The 21,524-nt window shown below is 40.4% G+C and overlaps 1 protein-coding gene across 2 annotated transcripts in view; it reads right to left on the reverse strand.

Annotated features, from left to right (window-relative positions):
- The window catches only part of LOC115093962 (RNA exonuclease 1 homolog), a 298,859-nt gene that overhangs the window by 16,834 nt on the left and 260,501 nt on the right, over positions 1-21,524 (reverse strand). Inside the window, exon 16 of one of the 2 annotated variants that reach the window (XM_029606504.1) lies at positions 15,715-15,809. The exons of the other annotated variant lie outside the window; for it this stretch is intronic. Coding sequence (XP_029462364.1) covers positions 15,802-15,809 — 8 coding nt within the window. The 3' untranslated portion in view covers positions 15,715-15,801. Of the gene's footprint in view, positions 1-15,714; positions 15,810-21,524 lie in introns of those variants that run through there. 2 annotated transcript variants of the gene reach the window in all.

The raw sequence follows: 21,524 nt of genomic DNA on the forward strand, positions 1-21,524 counted from the left end.
TTCCTTTTAAAGGTGCAATTTCCAAAACTATACAACAGTATTTCAAATGAGGTCTCACCAGGGATTTATATTCAGGGGCAGTATCATCACCTTTTTTTCTGATGACCTTTCCTCTGCCTAAGCAGCCTAGCATCTTTCTTGTTTTTGCTGTCATCTTATCTACACCTGTTTGGCTACCTTAAGATTAGATACAATCACTCCCAGATCCCACTATTGTTTTGTAATTAGAAGAATTTCACCTGCTATTACTATACTATAATACTATGTGTAATAAAACTACCGGTGTAAGTACCTTGGTACAATTGGTCATGAACTACTTCGCTAAATGACTATGTCTAATGATATATTGTAACCGAACCTTTGACGGCACCTGTTAGAATGTACTATAGTACACTTTTACTTACATTAAATATGTGCCTACATGTAAACCATTGCGACGGTATTTAACTTAGCAACAGTATAGAAAAGTTTTTAAATAAATAAAATACTATACTGCTCCCTTGGGGTTTTGCAGCCCAAATGGACTCCAATTTTTTTTAAACATTAAATCTTAGCTGTTAAAATTTAGACAATTCCTTGAGCTTTACTAGATCCCTCCTTATGTTTTCCATGCCTTCCTGGGTGTGGAATTTAAGGAACTATTTCAAGAGTATTTTAAATAAATATTTCTTTAGAGAGATGCATGCAATAGCCTCTACAGGGATGTGGTGGCAACAAGAATAGGATCTGAATTAAAGAAAGCATGGGATAAACACTGTGGTTCTTGAGAGAGTGTTTGGGATTGTAAAGCTGAATTAAGAACATAAGAAATTGCCATGCTAGGTCAGACCAAGGGTCCATCAAGCCCAGCATCCTGTTTCCAACAGAGGCCAAACTAGGCCACAAGAACCTGGCAAATACCCAAACACCAAGAAGATCCCATGCTACTGATGCAATTAATAGCAGTGGCTATTTCCTAAGTAAACTTGATTAATAGCAGTTAATGGATAAGCAGACTACATAGAATGTATGATAATTTTCTGCCTTCGTGTTTGTTTCTAGGGAAGTAATCAACAGGTATGAGAAAGGTAAGATAAGTTCTTACTACTTGCTTACCGAAAGGTCAAGAATTCAAAGTGTTCCATACCAGTGTATGAGATTTAATGGTTGCAAAAGAAATGGTTAAAAAAAGCAACTTTTTAAAAACTTTAATATAGTTTTTAGATGTTTACATTAAAAAAAAATTCAGAAGTATGGAAACGTTTCCAAAATAGTTAAATAGAACAAATTTCAATTGAAACGTTTCAGGGAAAAGCTCTATTGCCTAAAATGGATTGATAATTTATGCACAATTTTTACCATTCTGATTCTTTACTTTCATCATTTTTCATCTCCATTTGAGGACAAGCCTCTATTGTCCCTTAGGGTATGCTTTATAAATGCAGGTGTTCCAAGAAAGTATAGGGAGTAAGGAAAGTACCCTTGAAAGCTCTTATGTACCATGTAAGAAATTTTCCCTGTTTGAAGATTTATGCTTAGATCACAATATTTGAAGGATGCATATATATAGCTGATGTGTTCTATCTTTGCCTGGTGAATTATTTCTGTAAGATTTCTAGTTGAAATGCAAGAAGATTTCTGCAAGGAACCTGTATTTTAAAAAGTCAAATATATTTTGCACATTGAGGCTAGAGAAGACGATTCTTAGTGCAGTGGTATACACTCCCAGCTCTCAAAAGCCAGTAAGAAATTAGATTTTCCAGATATATCTAATGAATATGCATGATAGATTTGCATACAATGAAGACAAGCATATAAATCTCTCAAGAATATTCAGAAGGGATATCCTGAAAACCCAATCTGTTGGTAGCCCTCAAGGGTTAGGAATGAATACCACTGCTTTATTGTGAAGGAGTGACTAGGACACCTTAGCACCAGGTTACAGATGATTTGGTTTCATGATAGTACCTCTCACCAGGAGAGGGGGCAGCAGCAAGTGCTTTTCAGCTAGCTGATTAATATTTTCTGCATCTCTGAATGTATGTTTGTGCTTGTATGTCTGCCTGAAAGTGTGAAATCATGTGCTGCAGGAACTCCTGTTAATGCTTGGTGAGGTACAAAATAGTTGATTTCTGGCAATTTTTCTGCAATTGGCAGTCAGGACGCCATGCATTTAGAATGGACATAGTGATGATTAATGGTCAACTAACATTGCTTTCAGCATACTTTTCTCACTCTGATGTAATAAGGTGCATTAAGCAGAGGGCACAGTTTTATCTGAAGCTGTGTGAATGTTTTGTACACAAATATTTCTTCTGATACAGCAATGAGAGTTGGACACAAAAAAACATATGTGTAAAACTGTGGTCTGTTTAGCACCCTCACATGGAAATCCTATACTAATGCAGGCATTACAATTATCCCTCCAATGCAGAGAGGTGCAGAGGTTGAAGTCATTTTCTTAAAACTGGAAATTTTACTCCTGGGCAGAGGTGGAGTAAAGTTTCCAGTGCTAGTGTCAGTCAATGGACAGAAGCCAAGGCTCCAGAGTCAAGACCTGTAATTGAGATTTACATGCAGAAAGCATGCTTTGCGGAAACAAAGGGTGTATTCTGTACATTTATATATGCACACATTAAAAAAAGGTTTCTACACTGAAAGCATATGAGTGCAAAAATCATGTTTGGTGTACATTTATATGCACAAAATTTGTGCGCGCATAAATCACGAGACACTCCTCTGCTCCCCCTAAATTAAAATGTATGATCAGCCCTGCTGAGCACACATTTTAGCTTGGGTTTGTACTCTTAAGCTTTAACTCTTATCAAGTAACAATTTCCTTTGAATCTGCCTTTATGGCATAATATTACTGATATCCAAATTGAATTGTGCACTCAAAAGGCTTTATTAGCCCTTTTAGTAGAGAATCTAAAATTGCAGAAGTATCTGAATGGTTAGGAGAGTTTGATGAAGCTTGCAAAATGATTCAAAAGAATGGCAAATGAATTTATACTAAGGAAGTGATCTTTTACTATTATTTTACTATTTACTTATTATAGGGATGATAGCAAGAACGACAAAAAACCTTTATCTAAACTTAACCTCTTTAGAGTCAAGTTGTAAGATAAAATTAGAAATTAGTCCTATTACTAATAATGTGCCTTTGATTAGAAGACCTCTAGCTTCGACATTTCACAGGTTGATCAAATCTCAGTTGCATTAAATGTGCAGAATAAGGACACCTGAGCCAAACTGGTGCTACTAGTACCCTCTTACTTTTTTTTTCTTTTTAAATAAAATAGATGCTGCGGACAACTCTTCCAGCCTTTGTGAGCCAACACTGAGTCTCCCAACTCTTTCAGTCCGCACAGGCTAGCCTGCCATTGCTCCTGTCTCACTGCTAGCTGACACTATTCCTTTTTCTCTTCCAGCCAAAGGCATCCACTGCAATAGCTGCTGCTTCCTGGCCCCTCTAAATAATTCTGAGAGGCAAATATAGAATTCTGCATGGGAGGAGAACGCTGCTGCATGAAGTGAAAACATTTATTCCTGGAGGAATTCTGTGTTGCATAGTGACAGCAACAAGAAGCAACTTTAAAGGTGAGAAATTTCAGGTCCACTGATTCAAGTTCCAATGGATGTGTGATGAGTTGAAATAAGACTACACCGAGGACCCATGGTACTAGAATGCGACAATCCCTTCATGAACTTTGGATGGAGCTCCACTCTTTCCACCCTTTAATGTCACTCACTAGTGATAAGCTGTAAAGGCATTAAGATATACTTTGACCAAAGAGGTACTGAGGCCTGATGATAAAAGAAGAGATACTGAAGGTGATCTCTTGGAGAACAAGAGAAGGGGTCCAGATGACTGATCAATATACCATGCATAGAATCTTTCAACTTGAAACCAAATCTCAATAAGGAAGACTTTCTAGTTAAGATTTGAATGTCCTGCACAGCCTTGGGAAAGATCAAAAGGTAACACTATTATGTGCTCAATAATATATATAAAATCCACTTACAGGTGAAAATTACAATATTCAATGAATCATCTGAATGAGGTCCCAACATCAAATAAATCAAAATGTACATGAAAGATATTGCTCATAAATGTAGGCCATCGTCTGTTTTCAAAATGCTATCGCCCCTATTTCATGCATATATTTTTTGAAATTTTTTTTTTAACAAATGCTATAAAAGTGATAAAAAGCGTGATCAATGTGGCGTGCTCCAATATTTTTTTTTAATCTTGAGAAATCCTTGAACATGTGTACTCTAAACTTGGGGAACCAGACATGGACCACATTTCAAACATATTTTCTTCTTTAGGGGAATTTTTCACTTTAGCTGGTCACCGCTAATGCTGTCACTGTTTCCCATGAGTCTTATTCCCTAATGTTCCTCTAACTCAATGTAATGCGGTATTATGGTCTGGTCAGCCCTATAGCAGAAATGCACTCCTTTATCCAACAAGTGACTTGGGGGATAATCAATCAATGATGGGAGAATTTTGGAACTTAACCAAACAGGTAGATTATACTGTTTAAACTAGAAAGAACCAGTCTATTGCTTTATTCAATTCGTAGGGTATCTTGTTCAATGTGCATATCCAGAACTGTTCCCTATAGTTCGATTTAAATTCCCTATCACCACATGTCTGTAGTAGTATATTTTCAATGTCTGACCATTTGAATTGTTGAAAAGTATGAACATGCTCTATGCTGTGTTGAACCATTAGAGCATTCTGTTTCTTGGTATGTAAGCAGCTTGTGTGTTCTATGAGATGTACCTTTATTGGCCATTTAGTGCATCAATGTACATCTCAGAGCAGGGGTATATCTTGGCATATACCACATGACGACCCACAATCTATAACAGCTCTTTTAATAATAGTTTGAATGATAGAATGTTTCCTAGTCTGTGCTAGTTATTGAAAGTGTACAAAAGTCACATCTTTGGAAGGTTGTATGTGTACATTCTTGTTGCACCTCTTCTAAGGAATGCAAAAAGGCTGTATGTATTAATTTATTCCTTATATTTGGTCACATAGGAAAAACGATCATTGGAGAATTTTTAAATATCGGGTGCAATGTAAGTGCATACCAGTGCTTTCTAATGGAAGATACTACGTCTGTTATTTTGTCTTGAGTATCAAAGAAAAAAAAAACAGTTGCTGTGATGCCATCTGTGCTTTGCAAGTTTAATAATGAGTCCCTATCTGAAAACAGTGCTCTTTTGTATGGAAACATGGATATGGTGGCTGTCAGACATGGTACTTGGAAAACCATGACTGGGATATAGTTATTCCACTCTTCAATCTATTCAGAAATGACTGGATAGGAAGAAAGAAAGTGGCACTAAATATAAAAAAATTAAAATAAAGCAACAGAACTGCAGGGCTTACAAGGTAAGGAGATGGTACTGTGGGTTAATCTGGAAAGAGAATGGAACATCTATTTATATTTGTGCAATATACAGACTTTCACTGCAAACAGAAATAAAGAGATACAGATGTAATGGAGGATATTCACAAAATTAATATGAAAGGGGAAGTGCTATAGTTAAAGGATTTGAAGCTGCCAAATTCTGACCATATCTCTAAAGTGTCTTCTAGAAACATGGAGATCCTGAATTATTTGATGTGAGATCGCTTCTGTCAACTAGTTACTGAACTCACATGGGAGGGCATGGTACTAGATTTGGTGCTTATGAATGCGGACAGTGCTTCTGATGTTTTAGTGAACAATCATCTAGGATCCAGTGATCACTGTATAGTGTGGTTTAGTATTAGAATGTAGGCAATGTAGGTTCATTAAAAAGATGAGGATCCTAGACTTCAGTAAAACTATTAAAATGGGAGTAGAGTACCTCAAGGAACTGGATGGGAAAATCTAGGGGGAAGTAGATCAGAAGTCAACTAAAAAGTTTATAAGGGCAACTAACCTTTGTTAGGAAAATAAATAAAGGAAAGAGGAAAAATTACAATGGTATTCTAAATAAAGTACTAACTGAAAAAGTAAGGAAACATGTTTGGCGTTCATAAGCAAAAAAGATCATTGAAAGAGGAAGACAGGTGACTGAAAAAGCAGTGAGGAATACAAAGATACAAATGGAAGAAAAATAGAAAATATGGTAAAACAAGGTGACTAAAGAAATGTTCATGATAGGAGGAAGTGCAAAAGTGTCATTGTGAGATTCAGAGGTGATGGGAAGAAATATGTAAGGGCTGACAAGGAAAAAGCAAGATTATTTTAACACATTTTAAAAAAGTTAAGTATTTTAAATATATACAAATAAATACAATATTTCTGCCAGGCATTCACTGTGGAAGAACCAGGATCTCAAAAAGTGAACACAAATAAGATTGGAAATGATGTAAACAATCTATTTTCAGAAGTGTGTTTGTGAAGAGTTAACTAAAAGTAAACAGAGCAACGGAGCACATCTGAGGGTTTTTTAAGGCAACTTGGAGAAGTTCTGGCAGCTCCACTGGCTGACTTTCAATGCTTCTATACACTCAGGAGTAGTTCAAGGCCTGGAGAAAGATGGATGTAATTTCTATTCACAAAGTGGAAATATGGAGGAAGCTAGAAGATACAGGTCTGACTTCTGTGGTAAGCAAACAGAAGTTAGTGCATTTTCTGGAATCCAATGAATTCCAAGATTGAGACAGCATAGTTTTACCAGAAGTATATCTTGTTTGCCAAATCTGATCTATTTGTTTGGGAGAGCGCTAGATGTAGTGTACTTGAATTTCCATGAGTAAGGCCTAAAGTAAGTCGCTGGGCTGAAAACCAGTTTATAAGGTGATAAAGAGGAGTGATAAATGGTATTCATTCAGAGGAGAGAGACCTTACAACCAGTTTGCCATAGAGATCATTCATTGGACCGGTTCTTTCCAATATTTTTGTAAGTGACATTGCAAAGGATTATAGGGACAGGTTTCCCTTTTGCAGATTCCAAATTCTGCAACAGGATAAGACAGCCAGGAAGATGTGGAACACATGAGAAGAGATCTAGCGAAGCTTGAGGAATGGGACTAGAGTCTGGCAGCTAAGATTTAATGCTAAAAAAAACGCAGTCACATTTAAGCTGCAAAAAAATCCAAGCAAAATGTACAGTATAGGGGTGAAATTCTTCTAGGTACAAAAGAGTTTGATCTGGTGGATAAGATGACTGAAAGCCAGAAATATTCTTGTAAGCAGAAAAAAGGGAGGCAATATTGCCTCTGTATAGGACCCTGGTAAGACCTCATTTGGAATACTGTATATAGTTCGGGAGACTGCATCTTCAGAACACTGGCTAGAGTTGGACCAGAGGATGCCTATTAAAATGATCAGTGGTCTTAGTTCTAAAACATATAGGGACAGACAAAGATCTAAATATGTATACCCTGGAGGAAAGGTAGGATACAGACATTTAAATATCTCCAGTATTTCCTTGCAGAGAAAGAAGGCCTCTTTGAAAGAAAGGAAGGCTTGACAAGGTGAAAAGGAGTAGACTCAGGAGTAAGTCAAAAAAATATTTCTTTATAGAGAAGGTAGTAGATATATGTAACAGCCTCCTAATGGAGGTGGTGGAGACAAGGATAGTATCTGAACTCAAGAAGGCATGGGATAAACAGAGGTTCTCTGAGGGAGTGGTAGAGATTAAAGCTGAGCAGTTTGTGTGGATGGGCAGATTGGATAGGCAGTAATGTTTTTTTTTCTGCCATCATGTTTCTATGTAGCATCTGTTCGCTGTTGGTCTTTTGGAACGGAAGACAGGAACTTTGTTGTTGAATGGGACTGTGAGCTCCCCAGAGTTGGAGAAACTGATGTGCGATGTTGAGGTCCAATGATTATTTGTGCTATTGTAGCTGTCTGTTCAACTTGTCTGCTTTGTGGTTCTGTTTTCTAGGAAGATGAAAAGCCATTAGGAATATTAGTAGAGAAATAGACTATTTCCTTATCTTGCTAGAGGCTAAATACACCTGCTCCTCCTTTCTTGTTTATGTAGAAAATAGCTACCTGGTTTGGCATTATTACTTTTCCTCTTAACCAGGGTTTGAAAAACTTCAGAACTTTAAAGACTACTTTGAGTTCTAGATGGTTTATGTGGAGTTGCCTCTCTTGTAAAGTCCAAGTCTCTGAGAACAAAAGCTGTTTAGATGGGCTCTCCAACCGTAACTGAAGGCATCCATAATAATTACTATTTGAAACTGAGGTTACATAAGAACATAAATTGCCATGCTGGGTCAGACCAAGGGTCCATCAAGCCCATCATCCTGTTTCCAATAGAGGCCAAACCAGGCCACAAGAACCTGGCAATTACCCAAACACTAAGAAGATCCCATTGTCACTGATGCAAATAATAGCAGTGGCTATTCCCTAAGTAAATTTGATTAATAGCTATTAATGGACTTCTCCAAGAACTTATCCAAACCTTTTTTGAACCCAGCTACACTAACCACATCCTCTGGCAACAAATTCCAGAGCTTTATTGTGCATTGAGTGAAAAATAATTTTCTCCGATTAGTCTTAAATGTGTTACTTGCTAACTTCATGGAATGCCCCCTTGTCCTTCTATTATTCGAAAGTGTAACTGATTCACATCTACTCGTTCAAGACTTCTCATGATCTTAAAGACCTCTATCATACCCCCCCCCCCCCCCTCTCAGCCGTCTCTTCTCCATGCTGAACAACCCTAACCTCTTTAGCCTTTCCTCATAGGAGAGCTGTTCCATCCCCTTTATCATTTTGGTCGCCCTTCTCTGTACCTTCTCCATCGCAACTATATCTTTTTTGAAATGCAGCGACTAGAAGGTTAATGAAGCAATTAGCCAATGAGGTTTGAACCACCACTTCAAGGACTATATGAGGGATTGTGTCATGTGGATCTTGTAGGAAATATGGTGGGTACCTACTCCACTGTCTTTAGATACCACTAAGATTGTCATATGGAGAAAGGTCAATGTTGTGAGAAACTGTCAATGCCATGTGGCCTAGCATCCTCAAAGAGACAGGTTGAGAATTTGTTCTGATTGGACAGCTATAAACTGTGTGTTGATATTGCGCAGCCTTTGAGGAAGAAAATCCTTGCCTTATATAGTATCTAGGCAAATTCTTATGAACTCCAAGACATGTGTTGATGGTAGATTTGATTTGGGGAAATTGATGAGAAATTCCATGGACTGAAGATCTAGAGTGCAGAGTAGATCAGGAGTAGGCAATGCCAGTCCTCAAATGCCACAAAAACAGATCTGGTTTTCTGGATATCCACAATGGGCTTACTTTCATGGATCCAATCAGATTTGTTATAAGGTCTGGCTTTTATAAGTTATGTATGTTGTATAATTTAAAACCATTACTGTCTGCCACTGATTTTTGTGCAGTTCTTAGATTGTAGTAGTCTATACATTGGTCTGCCAAAATTTGAATTGAAAGCTCAACAAATACTCCAAAATTCCATAGCAAGCTAATTACTGGTTGATCTCAAGAGATCATGTCTCGCCAGTGTTAAGAGATAGTCACTGGTTACCTATTTCCTATAGAATTTCTTATAAAACCTTGTATATGGTACACAAACCAATGTCAATGGATTTGCTGCTATGGGCAAAAGCCCAGTTTCATCTCTATAATTGATTGTAAAGCTTGCAATGATCACAGAGGTCTCTTAGACATTCTGTGTGTGTGTGTGTGTATATATATATATATATATAAATAAATAAATGGCTGGCTGATACCAAAGAAAGGGCTTTTTATGTTGCTGTCTTGGCGCAGTAGAATGCTATACTTCAGGAATTATGACTTATGAGCGGCAGAGACTTTTAAAGTCATGTTGAAGAAAGACTGGCATTTGAGTGAATACAGTTTAACACAGAGGCCTTGTTGATACTGTTTTAGGTTGTTTTTATGTTTGTTCATAGATTACCTGTAAGTTTGTTAAATCTGAATTTGTGTGTTATTTATCATAAACTTTCTTGGGCTTCAGTACAGACAGTATATAAATGAATAAAAATAAAATGAATATGCATGAGATAGATCTGCATACTGTAGATGCAATGCACACAAATCTCATATATGCATATCCATTGTGTATATCCTGAAAACCATACCTGTTTGTGGCACTCAAGGAGCAGAAATGCTCACCTCTAGAGTAGACAAATAGCCTCCCTGAAGGGAATTACTGGATATAAGCTGTTCTCTAAGTAGGGAAAAATAAAGTCATTATTTCTCCTCAAGTAGGCTACTACAATGAGGCATTTTATGAACACTCAGTGCAGCCAAGAGACCTACGAGGAGACATATTGGCAGCAATTTTTTTTTTGTTTTATTGTAACTTCAGAGTTTCTCTTCACTTGTTACAGTTTATTTTCATTTTACACCCCCTGTTAAATGTGAACCAGCATGATGTGATTCTTATCTTGAATGCTGGTATAGAAAAACGCTAAATAAAATAAATAAATATGTGGGTGTTCGCAAATTTGCTACAGTATTTTATAACCTGTGCACAAACAATATGCGCAGGTTATAAAATACGAGTACTTATGCTCGTGAATGTAACCATCACAAGCCAATGAAGTTCGGACTTATCTGAATAAGTTCTGACATATCAGGCTAAGTAGTGGCACGTAAGTCGGATAAGTCTGAAAAGGGATACTTGTCCATCTTAAGTAGCACTTCTTAGACTTATCCGGCTATGTAAGATAGCCAGATAAATCTATAAAAGGCACTACTTATCTAGCTAAGTTAGCCAGATAATAGTAGTGCTTTTGGACTTATCTGGCTATTTGATATATTAGCTGGCTAAATAGCATTTTAAGACTTGTCTTAAATAGCATCTCTTTTTTAGAACTATGCAGCGATCATACATAGCAGGATAAGCCTGAAAAGCGCTACTCAGATGGACAAATAGTACTTTTCAGACGAATAATCAAATTTAGCCAGGTAAGTGCTGCTACTTATCCAGATAAGCTCAAATGGAGAAATGACTACTTATCAGACAATTTCCTTTTTCTTTTAATGAAGATAGGTGGATCTACACCACCAGCAGATGGAGATGGAGCAAAGCTGATGTTACAGTATATGTAGCCCTGCACTGATAACAGTCCACCCGTATTCTCTGCAAAAGCCAACTGTGGACAAACTAACAAAACTTGATTAACAGACAATCACTCCAGCACTAACAGGAAACCACAGAGCTCAGACAAGGAGTATAACACTAGTCTAGGGACTGGATTGACACTTACCAGTAATCCCTGGAACATGCAGCCATGCAGGACAACAATAGCACAACCATCTGGGATAGCCAAGGGCGGGAAGGTAGATCCACCTATCTTCATTAAAGAAAAGGAAATTATCAGGTAAGTAGAAATTTCTCCTCTTAGCATTCAGATGGTGGATCCACACCAGTGGGATCTACCAAAGCTACTCCCGAATAGGGTGGGAGATTGCCCGCAGTACTATCAATACCACACATGTGAAGGCTGTCTTCCTGGACCTGCACATCACAGAAAAGGTACGCAAGGAGGACCATGTCACAGCTCGGCAAATTTCGACGGGAGAAAGCAATCTTATCTCTGCCCATGATGCTTCCTGAGCCTTGGTAGAATGAGCCCTAACTGACTAGGCAACTGCTGCTCAGCATCTACATATGCAGCTGTGACTACCCTCCTTAATCCAGTGGACTACTGTAGCCCACAACACTGGCTCACCCTGTTTACTTCTACCTTGGATTATAAACAGCCGGTCTATCTTCCTGAGAGGTTCAGAAACCTCTAAATATCTCTTGACATCCAAGGACCATAGCAGGCAATATTCATCCACATCTCTCTCCCTATCCAGAGTTGTCAGGGAAACTGACTGATTCAAATTAAAATCTGAGACCACCTTTGGCAAAAAGGATGGACTAGTACGCAACTGTATTGCCCCCGAAGATACTCGCAGAAACAGTGCCCGGCAAAACAAGGCCTGCAGTTTGAAGATTCTATGCACAGAACAAACTGCCACAAGAAACACCATTTTCAAGGTAAGTAACCTCAAGGAAAGGCTATGCAGCAGTCGAAATATGGGAGCTGCTAGAAATTCCAAAACTAGATTAAGACTCCACAAGGGCATTGGCAACTGCAGAGGATGACAAAGATGCTTCACCCCTTTTAAGAAACAAGCCACATCTGGATGGGCCAACAAGAGTCTCCCATCCATTTGACCTCAAAAACAGGCAAGAGCTGCCACCTGTACTTTCAATGAATTAAGGGCCAACCCTTTAATCAATCCATCCTCCAAAAATTCCAAAATGAGCGCGATCTTAACCGAGTGAGGATAAACCCCTCGATCCTCACACCAAGCCTCCTCAAACACTTGTCAAACCTGCATATAGGCTAAAGAAGTGGAGAACTTTCTTGCTCATAGCAAGGTGGCAATCACCGCAGTGGAATATTCACACTTCAGCAACCGATCCCTCTCAACAGCCATACTGTAAGACAAAATAGTGTTGGATCTTCGTGAAGAATAGGCCTCTGCTGTAGCAGATCCTTGTGAACCAGTAATCGGCTAGGACAGTTCACCAGGAGTCTTCTCAATTCTGTATACCACGGCCTCCTGAGCCAATCTAGTGCCACCAGAAGCACCATCTCTGTGTGACTCTCTATCCTGCGAATCATTCTGCCCAACATGGGCCACAGGGGAAAGGCAAACAGGATCTTGCCCTCCACACACTTGTGCCTGAGAACAATGATACCCAAGGACATTTGATCTCTCCCTACGACTGAAGAACCAAGGAACTTTCGCATTGTGTGATGTTGCCAGATCTAGAAATGGGAGGTCCCAGTGGTCTACTAAAAGCTAGAACGCCTTTGTTTGACAATTCCCATTCTCCTGGGTCCAAGACCCTGAGAAAGTTGGCTCTTAACATTGTCTTTTCCTGCAATGTGGGAGGCTGAGATCTCGAAGATGCACTTCCGCCCATTCGATAAGTTTGGCTATTTCTTGCAACACTTGCTGGCTCTTGGTCCCTTCATGGTGACTGATATAAGTCACTGTCTTCGCATTATCTGACATCATGCGGACTGCTCGACCCTGCAATCTGTCGAATCGTAAGCATGCCAACCTGACGGCCCGAGCTTCCAGCTGATTGATGCTCCAGAGAGACTTCTGTACTCCAGCGCCCTTGAGCTGTCAACTCCTAACAGTGAGCCCCCCCAACCCTGGAGGCTCGCATCTGTGATCAGTACTAGCCATTTTGGTGATCGTAAGGAAATCCCCTTCCTTAGATGGTCCACTTGCAACCACCACTCCAGTTGCATGCTGATCTCCACTGGTAGGTGAAGCCGTATTGAATAGTCTGAGGTGGTGGACTCCAATAAACCAGCAGAGCATGCTAAAGAGGGCGCATATCTGCCCTTGCTCATGGAACCACCTCTAGGGTAACTGCCATCAACCCGAGCACCTGTAGACAAGACCACACTGGCATACTGTTTCTTTCAATAGTTGCATCTGCACCATCAGCTTCTGAATGTGGCCCTCCAGCAGGAACACCCTGCTTGCTTCATGTCAAACCAAACACAGAGATACTCCAGTGTCTGGGATGGCTGTAGATTGCTCTTGATCAAGTTCACCACCCAACCTAGTTCCTGTTGCAAGGAGATCACCTTATGAGAGACCAGAAGGCTCTTTTCCAGATAATTGGCCTGAATCAGCCAATTGTCTAAGTACGGGTGAATCAGATTGCCGTCCCCTTTCAAACACTGCCGCAACCACTACCATAATCTTGAAAAAGGTTGTGTGTGTGATGGCCAACCCAAAAGGCAGTGCTTGAAACTGATGTCATTGTCCCAAAACAGTGAAACACAAACTGTTTGTGCTCCAGCTGGAGGGAATATGCAGGTACACCTCTGAAAAATCCAGAGGTCACAAACTCTCCGACTGTTCTGCCATTATCACTGACTAAGGTTTCCATGCGAAAACAAGTCACCGGCAAATTACAGTTGACTCCCTTGAGATCTAGGAAGGGGCAAAAGGAGTCCTTCTTGGACACAATGAAATAAATGGAAAATTGGCCCATATTTTCTTGTGACATGAGCACTGGAACTACAGCTTGCAGGCTGAGGAGCCTTGATAACATACACACCACTACTTGTCTCTTCTGTGGAGAGTTGCAGGGAGGCACCATGAAAATTTCCTGAGGGACACTGAAAAACTCCAGAGCATAGTCTCTCATCACCTCCAGAACCCACTGGTCTGACATGATCTTGACCCACCTCTAATAATAATAAAAAAAAAAAAAAAAAAAGAAGACACAAGTGACCCCTATCTCCTGTGCCCAGGGGTGGGTCACCACACCTTAATCGAGAGCCTCAAGGAGCACCACTACCTGAGCCTGCACCCCACCTTCCTTCTGGTCTGCCAGGGATGAAAGGACAGAGACCAATCCAAAGGCTGAGTCCTCTGAGAAGCTGCTCCTCTGTAGGTTGAAAGCCCATGAAACCCCTAGCATGACCTCTCATGCTGAAGGAGTGCGACACCTGCTTCTTTATCCACTGACAATTAAGGAATCTGGGACTCACCCCACTTACTGGCCATTTTTCCAGTTCACTCCCAAACAAGAGTGATCCTTTAAAAGACTTCGAAATCGTATTGGCTGACCAATTCCTGAGCCATAGCTGATGCCTGGCCACTATTACCAAAGCCACCCCTCTGGCCGAAATGCATACCAGATCGCAGCCCGCAGCTTCCGCTTCCATCACTGCCCTGGTATTCACACCAGATTCATCAAATTCCTGAGAAAGAAGTAATCAAGAGCGAGCCACCAGGGAACAACAAGAAGCTATCTGCAAATTCATTGCCATTGCTTCAAAGGCCTACTTGATGGCCTCAATTCATTTATCTTGTGCATCCTTCAATGCCGCTCCCCCTTCTATAGTGATAGTGGTCTGCTTGGTTGAAGGCACACAAGTGCATCCACTTTCGGAAAGTGCAATTGCTCTCTTGCAACTGGATCCAGTACCCCTTCAAAATTAGCTTTCGAGGCTCTCAATTCAATCAATTCTTTAATAGCCTTCATAACAGGGAAGCAACATGATGCTTTATGCAAAGAAATCAAAATGGGATCTTTCTTTGGCTCAGACATGGAATTAGCCTCAAGTACCCCTAGCATCTTCAGTGTCTGAGAAATCAGAGCCAGTAATTCATATATATGAAAGAAATGCAACATAGTTCTATATGGCTCCTCCCCAAAGGAATTTCCACTTCCTCCATAGAAACACAAATGATGGCAGAAAAGGATCAAATATTCCATCCAGTCTGTCCAACAAGCTTATGGTTGTAACTACTGGCCATTCAAGCCACCTTTACAATTATCAGTTTCCCAGACTATCAAAGTCAGGGCCCAACTCCCTGTTACCTCTTGTCATTGAAGCAGAGAGCAATGATGGAATTGCATCAACAGCATAAAGGCTTATTGGTTAAGGGTAGTAACCGCCACACCAGCAAATTACCCCCATGCACTCTTTTCTTCATTCACATCCTCTAGCCTTAAGGGATCCACAGTGTTTATTCCATGCCCCTTTGAAATCTTTTACTGTTTTTGTCTTCACCACCTCCTCTGGAAGGGCATCCCAGGCATCCACTACCCTTTCTATGAAGAAATATTTCCTACAACAGAAATGTGTGGCATATAGTATATGCTGGTCAATATACGTTGGCAATAAGAATTTTAATTGTAAATATACACACATAAGTGGTACATATTCAAAGGCAAAGTAATAAAACGTAGTGTGAAAACAGGGACCCCGACACGGCCGTGTTTCACATCAGGGCTGCATCAGGGAGACCAAGCCTTTCATATATCTATAAATTAAAAAGAGTAATTAGAATATTGAGCAGGTAGGCGAACATATGATTAAAAAAAAATATATAATTTGAAACAAGAAATTAATAGGGAAGAATCACCAGGGAAGAACATGCATTGGGGAAAGGATGACATAAGAATACTACATGCAAGATTAAACAATACAGGTAGCGCAATAGATAAATGAACTGAGGGGGAATCTACCACAAGGGCTGGAACATCTCAGGACTATATGCACTCTAAGCAAAGATAAAAATAAAAACAATTATACATAAACAGAATGGTAACCAGACTGTGTAGGCAAAAGGTAACATATTATAAGCCAAGGAAAATAACTTACTCAAGTGATGTACAACAGATCATGGTGTAGAAACCAGAATGTACAATACAATAAGAACCACAAAATGCCATAGATAAGTGAATGAAAGTAAAACGTTTCAAATAATTAGAAGTGAGTACCTGAAATCTGATATGCGATGCAGGGACGGCCACGCACGAGTAGATACAGACCTGAAGCCGTGGGACTACGGGGAAAGAATCCCACCGCAGCATGAGACAGGTTAACCTAGGAAATGTGCAACAAAACTGTGATAAAAAATGAGTTAGAGACCAGCGACGGGGGAGATCTGTGGGTAGGAACCGCAGTGCTTCGGTTCAAAGCACTGGTCCCAGACAGAGCTTAACAGAGTTATTCAAGATCAAGAAAATGTGTAAACATGATGAAGGGGGCAAGGAAAGGGAGGGGGAAGGAGAAAGAACAAAAGCAAGTACATAGAAGTCCGTGCGGTGTAAGGGAAAAAGATAGGCTAAAGGATGTATAGTACCTTTAAACCAACTGGCGATTTTGTGTTGAAGTTATAAACCTGGGCAGAAACCAACTCTTAATAGTTCTGTCTGCTGAACAGAAAAACATGAATAAAATATCAAAAACAGCAAAAGAGGTATCAAGAAAGGAATGTCAAAAACTGGAGAATGGACTGTACAAAAGACCGCAGGGCAGCATGGAGGAGCCACCAGCGGTGCAAGACAAATTAAATCTGAAAGATATGTACAGCCAAAAATTGAAAGTTATAAAAAAGTAAAGTGAGGCTAGAAATAAATGGTAAAGACCAGTAGATTAAAGGCTGCTGTGTGCAGTCATGAGGCGCTGGTCCTGGACAGAGCTTTGAAAAACAATTTCTATATATGAAGGAGTAGTGTATGGAATGGTAAAAAGTAGTTGGGGGGGAGGCAGATCAAAACAAGAGTCAATGTATAGAAGAAACAAAAAACCAGTGCAGTACCAAGATGATGAAAACGAAATATAAAAAACTAAATCACCTTACAACTGATAGTATTGGTGTCAATCCAGACAGAAGCACTCTCTTAATGATTTTAACTGGTAGGTAAAAAGTAAAAAAAGAGGGTTAGAAAAAAAAAAAATAAAACAGCATGAGAGAATTCTCTCTTTAAAAAGAGAAAGACTTTACAGGACTCGATAAGGGGAGTGCTGAATGGCGGTGTAGCAGTTGAGGCTATGAAGTCCATGTTCTTAAATAAAGCGGAGGAGGGGAGAAAAATCACACCAAAAAAGATCATGCGACTGTGGCTGAACCAATGGAATAGCAGTGTATAGAAATCAGTGACAGGGAGTAAAAAAACAAAGGAAGGGTGGCCCATCCCAGCTGAGTACACAGTGTCTCTGGCTGCAGGGGGGGGGGGGTACATAGACCTTCACTGCCATACTCAGCTTCTTGTACCTGCTTTGCCTTTCAGGTGGTTTTTTGTTTTTTTTTTTTACAGCTAAGTCCACGCCAGCAGAAACCAGCTACCAGACCAAAGCACTCATCTGAGGGAGGGATCTGAAAATATCACTTCAGGAAACTCGATTGAGGGAGGGACCATAAAGGTATCACCACAGGAGAACAGGGCAATAAACCTTTCTCCTTCTACAAAAAAATTAAATCAATCCCCAATAGGAAAGATGTAGCGGGCAAATTGACCAACTAAAGAGTAGCAAATCACCTGGACTGGATGGTACGCACCCTAAAGTTCTTAAGGAACTAAAAAATGGAATTCCAGATCTATTACTTAAAATTTGTAACCTAACATTAAATCATCCATTGAACCTGAAGACTGGAGGGTGGCCAATGTAACCCCAATATTCAAAAAGGACTCCAGGGGCGATCTAGGAAACTATAGACCAGTGAGCCTGACTTCAGTGCTAGGAAAAATAGTGGGAACTATTCTAAAGATCAAAATCACAGAGCATATAGAAAGACATGGTTTAATGGAACACAGACAGCATGGATTTACCCAAGGCAAGTCTTGCCTCACAAATCTGCTTCATTTTTTAGAAGGGGTTAATAAACATGTGGATAAAGGTGAGCCAGTAGATGTAGTGTATTTAGATTTTCAGAAGGCGTTTGACAAAATCCCTCGAGAGGCTTCTAAGGAAACTAAAAAAAAATCATGGGATAGGAGGCAGTGTCCTTTCGTGGATTATAAACTGATTAAAAGACAGGAAACAGTAAGATTAAATGGTCAATTTTCTCAGTGGATAAGGGTAAACAGTGGAGTGCCTCAGGGATCTACTTGGACAGGTGCTTTTCAATATATTTATAAATCATCTGGAAAGGAATACAATGAGTGAGGTAATTGAATCATTTTGTATCTGCAAATTTAGAGTAGTTAAACCACAAGCAGTCTGATAAATTGCAGGAGGACCTTGCGAGACTAGAAGATTGGGCATCCAAGATGATGCATATAGGGAAAAATAATCCATGCTGTAGTTACACGATGTTAGGCTGTATATTAGAAGCTACCACCCAGGAAAAAGATCTAGGTGTCATAGTAGATAATACATTGAAATCGTTGGCTCAGTGTGCTGTGGCAGTCAAAACAGCAAAAAGAATGTTGAGAATTATTAGGAAGGGAATGGTGAATAAAAAAGAAAAATATCATAATGCCTCTGTATCGCTCCATGGCGAGACAGCACCTTGAGTACTGTGTACAATTATGGTCACCGCATCTCAAAAAAGATATAGTTATGATGGAGAAGGTGCAGAGAAGGGCGACCAAAACGATAAAGGGGATGGAACAGCTTGGAGAAGACACAGCTGAGGGGGGATATGATAGAGGTCTTTAAAAGCATGAGAGGTAAATGTGAATCAGTTATTTACTCTTTTGGATAATAGAAGGACTAGGGGGCACTCGAAGTTAGCAAATAGCACATTTAAAACTAATCAGAGAAAATTCTCTCACAACACAGAATTAAGCTCTGGAATTTGTTGCCAGAGGATGTGGTTAGTGCAGTTAGTGTAGATGGGTCTAAAGAGGTTTGGATACGTTATTGGAGATGTCCATTAACTGCTATTAATCAAGTTGTCTTACAGAATAGCCACTATTACTAGCATCAGTAATATGGGATCTACTTAGTGTGTTGGTAATTGCCAGATACTTACTTGTAAGCCTGGATAGGCCACTGTTGGAAACAGTTTGTTGGGCTTGATGGACCCTTGGCCTGACCCAGTATGGCAGTTTCTTATGGTTTTATGTCCACCATCTGCTGGAGATGGAGAATACTGGCTGGCTAATGTCAGAGCAGGGGTATTTATATTGTGATGTTAGCTTTGCTCCATCTCTATCTGCTGGTAGAGATGCTTAACCCAGTGGTGTGGATCCAACTATCTGAATGCTAAGAAATTGTCCATTTAAAGTATTGGCAAAGGCGCTACTTAGCCAGATAAGTGTTCACATATGATATGCTTGTATATTTTTACTTCAAATTTTAAAGGGATAAGAGTAGATTTTATCCACATTTAGACAATTATCCTCATAAGTCGGCTTTTACACGTGCAACTTGGGGGATTTTCTAACATGAATGAATGGCACTGAAATAACCAGCTTTACCAATTAGTCTACCAGTTCGCCCAGTCCATAAGAACATAAGATATGGCATACTGAGTTAGACCAAGTTCCATCAAGCCCAGTATCCTGCTCAAACAGTGGCCAATCCAGGTCATAAGTAACTGGCAAGTACCCAAATATTAAATACATCCCATGCTACTGATGCAGACAACAAGCAGTGGATATTCCCTTGTGAAGAACAATCTGGCTTTTTAGTTTGAAGTCCCCCTATTTATCTCAGATACCCTATCCAGTCATTTTTTTCACTTTTATGCTGTTTATATTCACTTAATCCTCATATTGAGGAGTAAATATACATGCGCAAGGTACCACATTTACATGCGTAAATTGGTTATAAAACAGCAATTTATTCAGGTTGTTGGCCCATCCCTGGAATGCCCCTGGCCCTCCCCTTTTTTAATGTGTAAATTTACTAAGACTGATTTATGCATGTATATTGAGGTTTTTAAAATAGCACTCATGTATATGCTATTTTACACATGTACCTATATGTAAAAAAAATCACCGAAGCTAATTATTTCCAAATTATCCCTAGCAACTGAAAAGCAGGTTGTTAATACAAACAAGAAATACACTTTGAAATGTCTGTATGCCAATGTCAGAAGTCTAAGAAGTAAGATGGGAGAGTTAGAGTGTATAGCAGTAAATGAGATTGACATAATTAGCATCACAGAGACTTGATGGAAGGAGGATAACCAATGGGACAGTGCTATATCAGGGTACAAATTATATCGCAATGATAGGGAGAACCTGTACCTGATAAGGCTCCAAGAGGCTGGACACAGCCCTTGAAACTGCATCAGGAATGGCTCACTGTTCCCCTCATGGAACGGCAGCAGCAAAGTCCATAGTGACCGACTGTGCCCATGGAGCCCTGCGGTCATGTTCCACAGCATCCGACCATAATCTACCGGTGTCTAAGGTAGTAACTGTGCCTGTAGGGCCCATAGTGCTATCGAGCTCACCAATGCAGGGTCACATCAAGGGCACCAAATGACGCGGCACCCAAGACTTCAATGGTGTTTGACTGAATCAGGATCAGTTCGACGGTATATAGCACCATCCCCAGTGCCACATGCGCCTGCAGGCTTCGACTGCTTGGCTGCACTGATAATGCATCTAGTGATTGATGGCATCGATTGATTGGCAGTACCAAGGATGCTAGGGGTGACTGCAGGCAGAGGCTCTGCAGCCCCAACATGGCTCATCGATGCCCAACGGAACATATGACTGCCAGCGCCATAGACTGTTTCCCTTTGCTCACCAATTCATCCAAGGGCGTCGATGCTGTGAGTATGATGGCGTCTCTCTCCAGTGGTGACGATAGCCTCGCAAGTTCACAAATCCAGGCAGTGCCTCAGATGCCCCCCAATCCCAACAGCTCAGGGCCCCAGAGATCGGCATCCATGGTGCCCAATAACCATAGCCCATGACGGGACAGCATGGTGTTCCTCAGTGCCCCATCGGGCCACTGCCAAGGAGCCTCGAGGGCACCACATCGCTGAGCATGGATGCCTCAGCGCACCAGAGTGCCTTGAGTAGATGGCTACCCCGGCGGTTGATCCGTCCAAGGCCGAAATCCCTGTCGCCCTAGGGCTTCAGTGGCACTCAAGAGCTCTCAAGATCCCTGGTGGACAACACCTCAAAGATAACCAGGGTGCTCAATAGCAATCCCAGCTCCTTTTTGGTGCTCGATATAGTCTAGTCTAGAGTGTCAACGAAAGTCACTGGTGGCCAACATGCCCAATGGCCTCTATGGTGGCCCTGACAGCACAATGTGCCGATGGCATCTATGCAGCTCGAGG

Source organism: Rhinatrema bivittatum, chromosome 1 (assembly GCF_901001135.1).
Source record: "Rhinatrema bivittatum chromosome 1, aRhiBiv1.1, whole genome shotgun sequence".
In the NCBI taxonomy this organism is placed as follows: domain Eukaryota; kingdom Metazoa; phylum Chordata; class Amphibia; order Gymnophiona; family Rhinatrematidae; genus Rhinatrema; species Rhinatrema bivittatum.